Source organism: Talpa europaea (assembly GCF_964194135.1).
Source record: "Talpa europaea genome assembly, chromosome: 9".
Lineage (NCBI taxonomy): Eukaryota > Metazoa > Chordata > Mammalia > Eulipotyphla > Talpidae > Talpa > Talpa europaea.
The window spans coordinates 76,697,363-76,704,095 of NC_140076.1; the positions used below are offsets into that span (position 1 = coordinate 76,697,363).

The 6,733-nt window shown below is 49.2% G+C and overlaps 1 protein-coding gene across 1 annotated transcript; it reads right to left on the minus strand.

Moving 5' to 3' along the window:
- Positions 1-351: 351 nt before the first annotated feature.
- On the minus strand, positions 352-4,560 carry TMEM79 (transmembrane protein 79; the record flags this gene model as incomplete). The annotated part of the gene is made up of 3 exons (XM_084242813.1): positions 352-562; positions 3,358-3,571; positions 3,801-4,560. 3 exons carry the CDS (start codon positions 4,558-4,560, stop codon positions 352-354), a joined length of 1,185 nt encoding a protein of 394 aa, XP_084098939.1.
- Between the last annotated feature and the right edge of the window lie 2,173 nt (positions 4,561-6,733).

Here is a 6,733-nt window from a genome sequence, read left to right on the forward strand (position 1 = left end):
CTATTTTGATCTGATCCAGCTTTTATCCTTAGGCGTACACAGTATTTCCAGTCTCCTTGAGGCCTTCAGCTTAGAAAAATGGCCTGGAATGTTGGCTGTCGCTTGGCCCGTTCCCTCTCAGGAGGCTGAGGCAGCGGCCAGCAGTGGTAGGCCCTAGTGGCAGGGTGGGAGGCAACTCAGGAAGGAAGCATGCTGCTCGTTGTGCTGGCCCCTCGCCCTCAGCATCCTTAAGGGACATGGCTGTCCACCTCTTGCCCTGCAAGAAAGATAACAGTCTGTTTCTGCCCTGCCAGGTCAATAGTGGGATTCATCCCAGAGACACCAGGGCTGGGTGCCAGAGGACGGAGCTGCTCAGCCCCAGGGGCGGGGCCTGTAGTCTGAGGCTGCGCGGGCGTGGTCAGGGTAGTCCAGGCGGCTCTCTGCAGTAAGCATGCGCTCGGGCTCCACCACGAACATGTAGTAGAGGTTCCACATCAGCATGGCCATCAGGGGCAGGAAGGTGAGGCCGTAACCAAAGCCTCGGAAGGAGCGGCCCACGGCGAAGGTGAGCCAGTATATCAGCCTGTGGGGGCAAGAGAAGGCTCAGGCTACCCTCGAAGGAAGTGCATCAGATAAGTGGCAGTGGGCTGATGGTAGGGAGAATAGATAGGGAGACATGTGAACACTAATGTTATAAAACCGGCCAATGCTGTGTATTTATGAGAGGGTGGTCCCCAGGTAAAGGGGAGGTCCTCACCCTGCGCTGTAACATATTTACTATATGCTAGGCATGATGCTAATTACTTTAGAGAACTACAGCTCTACCCCCTCCCCACCTCCGACCCTTACCCAAATAGGGTATTGAGTATGATTTGGTGGGTTATTTTAGGGGTCTAGGAATGCTATTACCATTGATTTATACCGAGCCAGCATTCCCAGACCCCTAAAACAATCTATCAAATCATACCCAACAGGAACGCTGAATGCTGTCTTTCCAGATAAAAGGTGAAAGCTGTATTTAATTTAAACTTAACTACATCTCTATGAGGTGAGTCTGTTATTCCCCTCTCTTTTATTATCAATTTTTTATATTCAGAAGTATTCCCCTTTTGCATAGAAAAAAAAGAAAAGAAAGCACCTGCATTGACACAAGTGGGCAGAGATCTGCTGCTTATCAAATTTTAATTAAAGTGTTTTGAGTAGGCAATATACCATCTTGTGGCTCAGAATCCAAAGGTACCAATGACTAGAGTAAAATATTACTAATTCCCACTTACCCTATTTTCTCCCTCACCCCTACCTCTACTCCATTCCTATCCCAGGCAGCCAGTATTGAGGTTTCTTGTACATCAAATGATATTTTAGCCATATACAGCAAATAAATTTATATTTCCCCTCTTTTTGTAGTAGCATATATAGACTGGTCTGCATGTTGGTTTTTTTATTTTCCTATTTAATAATTCTAGGAAATTATTGCATATCAGTATATAAACAGCTTCCGCATTCTTTTACAGCTGCAGTACATCCCATTGTATTTATTTCCCCTTTTGCATATGAAGAAACTAAGATTACAAAGGGGTGAAATAAAACATGTCCAAGGTCATTCATCTGAGAAATAGTAAAACTATGATTTGACCCCACGCCTGTTCATCACCCTCTGTCTCGACATTTTAAAGGGAAAGAGGAGAGAAGAGAGAAAGGAAACCAACCTCAAGAGGGCTTTATGCCCAGAGGAATGATTTTATGCCCAAATTTCCCCTCTTGGAAGAATGACTCAAAATAAATACCCCTCTATGTGTGGGCGTGGGCAGCAGCCTTCTCTCAAAGACTGTTTATTACAAAACCAGTGTGCCTCTGCCTTTTCATCTGTGAGAAGGAGGGAAGAGGAACTGCCGCTCTCTACTGCACCATTAGGCAGCAGGGCATAGTAATGAGCTCACACTTAGCAAACCGTAACATGTCAGGCTGTTGTAAGCACACTACATGAATTAACTCGTTTAATCCTTACAATGCCATTTTATAGATGATGAAACTGGCACAGAATGTTTAAGTAACTTTCCTATGGAAGGAAAGAAAGGACTCTGGATGAGAGAGGGAAGGGCCCTGGATTCTAAACCTGCCATTGCTGCTGATTATCCTCAGCAGCTTTTCACCTCCAATCTGTTGTGATCACCTCTCTGTAAAATGGGTAAGATGGACCAGACAGTCACTGAGTCTTCCCTTAGCTCCCTGATGATTATTACTGACTAAGCCAACTTCTATCTGAGACCAGTATTCCGGGAGAGATGGGAGATTGAGTTACATGGGCAGGAACTATTTATCCTGGGGAACATCTGAGAGAAAATACAGGGTTGCATGGTGGTCAGAAGGCCTGTGGGACAGGTAACCACTAGATTACAATCAAAAGTGACATGAAGATAGGGCCTCCCCTGGTGGCGCAGCGGTTGAGCGCTGGGTTGCGAGGCTGCCTGCAGCCTCTGCAGTGCCGGTTCAATCCCTGGCCACCGGCGAGGGTCCCACCAAAAAAAAAAAAAAAGTGACATGAAGATAAATCTTAGCTCAATAGGGGGGATGTTTTAGCATTATACCTACCTAGAATTTTGTATCAAAAGGGATTGAGGGAAAAGTGGTAAAACCTGTATCTGGCTTCAGAAATTACAAGAACATGCTTTCTGGGTTAAGTAGTTAACATGAAAACACCTCTAAGGATTTCAGATGACCTTACATTCTAAATGAAAGGAGAGTAATGAGGCTGGCACAAAAGCTAATGTAGCCTCACTTTCTGCATCCAGGACAATGCCCTTAACCAGGGTCCCTCCCTAATGACAAGCAGGAGAATTTATTGCCCAGAGGGAAGCCAGGACCGTGAAGGAGCCTGGGCCCTTAGCAAAGCAGAGACTGGGGGAGCAGGTGTTGGAGTGGAGGGGTTGTCAAATAGCTGAATTTGTCTTAGGCAATTCTAGAGGTCAGAGTCAGGGTAGCAGTTTTTAGCAAACTATTAAGAACCTTCTAATAGAACCTCTGAAAAATAAAAGACTGCCTTATAAGGAAATTGAGAACTTGGTCACAAGGGGTGTTCAACTAGAGGCCTTTGGCCATTAGACCAAAGTGCCACAGAGGAGTGGCTGCAATGGGCTAGTGATACCTGAAATTCCTTCAGTTCTAGGTTAGCATGTGTGTTTCTGAAATCAACTTCCTTTGGGAAGACATGAGCTGATCACGAGCTGAGGTAAGGTGGAAAAGAGAAGGTGAACTCTCCAAGCACATTTGGACTGATACAGAATCCAGAAAGCTCCTTGACTGTTTCTCCAGACATTCAGATGCCTGAATCCCTGTAGCACCATCACCTCCCCATGCTCCACCTCCAGTCCCACTCACCGAGAGATGGCGAAGAGGCCAGTGAGCAGAGGGAGCAGTTTGAGGGTATCTTGGGGCAGGTAGGTAGAAAGCACGGCCAGGTTGAAGAAGTAGAGGATGAAGAGCTGGACCGACTGAGCCACGTACCGCCGGTGAATCTCCACCTCCCGCCGTGGCTCCCCAAAGGGCCGGAGGGCAGAAAAGCACAACAGGCTCAGCCCGTACACCAGGAGCCCTGGGTGGGGTTGGAGAACACACTAGATCAGAATAGGAACAGCAGGCAGGAAATTGGGGGGATAGGGGTGAGGTGGTCCTGGGAGGAGAAGGTCAACAGGGTGGCAGAGTGTGGGACACTCTGAGGGATCCAGGCCTAGAATGGGAAATTCTGGCTGCCCAAACCAGCAACCCCTGCCCTCAAGCCCAGTTCCCAGATGCCCCTTCCCTTTCACTGGGCCCAGGCTCACCCAGTATGATAGGAAAGGTGGCAAAGACCCCGCAGCGCAGCGTGTAGATGAGGCGGGAGCTCATGGTAGGCAGCCGTGGGGCATCGAAGGGCAGGAAGGCATAGGCTCCATACAGCAGGCAGGGGAAGAAGATGAGGGCAGCTCCCACGGAGACCACGGCCCTCAGCCCCTCTCGCCCCCCGCAGCTCCCACAGCCCCCACAGGAACGGTGAGGCGGCCTCACCACTGCCTCAGCCCACTTGCGCTCGGAGGGCTCAGGGTGGGTGGTCCGGGAGGGCAGGAAGGTCCGGCGGCGTTCACCCTCCCCAGCCTCACAGCGCACGACGAGGTCCTCCGGGGGCTGCCGCTCAATGCACTGCAAGTCAATGGGCACGAAGGCCCGGGCCACCTTCTCAGGCAGCAAGTTGGCGTCATCTTCAGGCAACTCCTCTAGCTTGGTGGGTGACTCTGAATCAAGGGGCTCAGGCTCAATGTCCCGCCAGCCCGGGGGATCTAGGAATGGGGCACTGGGCTGGGGAACAGCTCCCCAGGGCAAGGTGGCAGCCTCGCTTACTGTGCTGTCTAGACCATCCTCAGCCCCCTCTCCAACAGTGGGAGACCCAGTTGAAGACCCCACTCTGGAGTCTTCAGTTCCGGGGGACTCAACCCCACCTTCCTCTTCTGCCTGCCGGCCATTGGGGACCAAGACCTGGGGTGAGCTCTTCTCAGGAGCCTCTTGCCCCTTCACTTCCAGCAAAGCCAATGTTTCAGGTTCTGTCATACTGGGGTCTCAGTTCTGGGGTCTACTGCAACGTCATGTCACCCTGGAGGGAGCAGAGGAAAGCACTGTTAGGAGCTCCTGACTTGTGGCTCTTAGGAGAGGTTGACAGAACTAGGACTCTTCAGGGCAGCTGGCCTTATGGGCTTTAGCCCCTTTTGGGGCAGAGGAAGGTGTTGAGACAGAGGGAGGCAGGAAGGTAGTGAACAAATGGGATGGAGGCTCCCTTTCGAAATCAAATGCTGTACAGAAGGAGGTGAGTCAGGGGGCATGGGCCTTGTCAGCTATGGCCTCAGCCAGCCCCCACCCACGTATTCTATCCACCTCCACCAAAACCCCTGGGGTCATGGCCTCCCTAATGTAGGAATGGGAGAAGGAGGAGGTGCCTAGGACTTTGCCAAGCTCTTCCTTCCCATTAAAAATCTTTTTTTCTTTAAGATTTATTTATTGATGCATACAAGAACTGGGGTACAGGCCAGAGGAACGGGGGGTGAGAGGATTCACCAGAGACAGAGTGGGGAACTGAACAATAGAAATAAAAAATAAAGATCTTCTTGTGGATAGCAAAGCTGCCCCTTCACTTTCATACCTCTCCTGCTCCCTGCAGGTCCCCTTTGAACCTTTCTGGCAGATGATACCAGTGATTTGCCAACAAATCTGTCCCAAGAAGCTGGAAATAGCAGGACACTCTGTCTTTTCATCTTCAGTCTGGGTACTTCATCAATCAGTTTCCAAACTGGATCGCAGCCCACCTCACCCAACTTCAAGGGGCCTGGATCTGTCCATTCTGACTTCTAAATCTAATTATGGCTGTTTCCCATGTCTCCTCTCCAGTCTTTTCCTCCTCCCTGTCTTCTTCCATCTCATTTCTTCTGAATGGGCTGATTCCCCTCCCTCTATCACTTCAGGGGCTTCCTCCCCTTGTCATTTGAACCCATGACACCCTCTTACTTTCCATCTGGGGAGAGGCGAAGTGTCCAAGGGTCCCCACCGTCAGGTCAGTCCATCAGTCCGGAACAAGCTGCTTAGCTCCCTGCTGGCTCTGCAAGTATTTCTTAGTCTCCCTCCCTTTACCTGTGTCTCCAAACCTGTCTGACCAGAGCAGGTGGGGCCCAGTTTAAAGGGGCAGGTCCCGCCCTGCCAAATCTGCCGACAGAAAAGGCACTAGAAGAGGACGTCATCCTTCCTGAAAGTGTGGGTGCTGCTGGGTATAGAGGTGTGTGCTAGACACATGGATATGTAAGAACCCCCAGTTCAGGAAAGAAGAGAGGGAAGACTGGGTTTGGGCATCAAAGGGTACTCTAGGAAAGGATACAGAAGAGATGGGATTTCTACATTTATTCTTATTCATTCAATATTTACTGAGCACCTATTGGTTAGGCAGTAGTCTAGGCACAGAAGTAGAAGAGGACAAAATGATAGGCAAGATCTCTTCCCTTGAAAAACTTGTTCTGTTGGGGTAACAGAGAATAAAAGAGACTAGCAACTAAATCAGTAAGACAATTTCAGTAGGGAAATCCTTTTGACAGGGTGACATTTAAGCTGAAACCTGATCAGCAATCAGGAATGTGAGTGTTCCAAGCAGAGAAATAGTTAAGTAAAAGGCCCCCAAGTAAGAAAGACTTTGACTGTTTCAAGAACAGAAAAGTTGGTGACTGTAACCTGGAGTAAAATGCTGGAAGAGGAATTTATGTTCCCATTACAAAGTGTACAGAGGCTCTCCAAAAACCTTGCTTTTTAGTTTATATTTAAGGTTTAAAAAAACAACAGGACACCAAAGTGGCTTTTGCAATGTGAGGACCAGGGGCCAGAAGTGAGGGAGTGGCTTCTTATTTTTTTTTTTAAGATTTATTTATTTATGCATACAAGAATTGGGGTACAGGCCAGAGGTGTGGGGGGTGAGAGGATTACCAGAGACAGAGTGGGAACAGAACAGGCAGATTGACTGAAATATACTGCTGAGGGGAGCAGCGGGCAAGACAGGAGAGGTCTGCTGTGCCATGTGGGTAGCTCCCTGGGCGGGGATCAAACTCGTGCTGCAGTGGCTGCAGATCGCTTCATAGGTTGTGGCTTAACCTCTTGCATCACCAGGGAGGTCCTGGCTTCTCATTCTTATAGGACCTAACCTCTAATGTCATTTAAACTTTGTGAGGGCAGGAACAGTGTTTGCATTGCT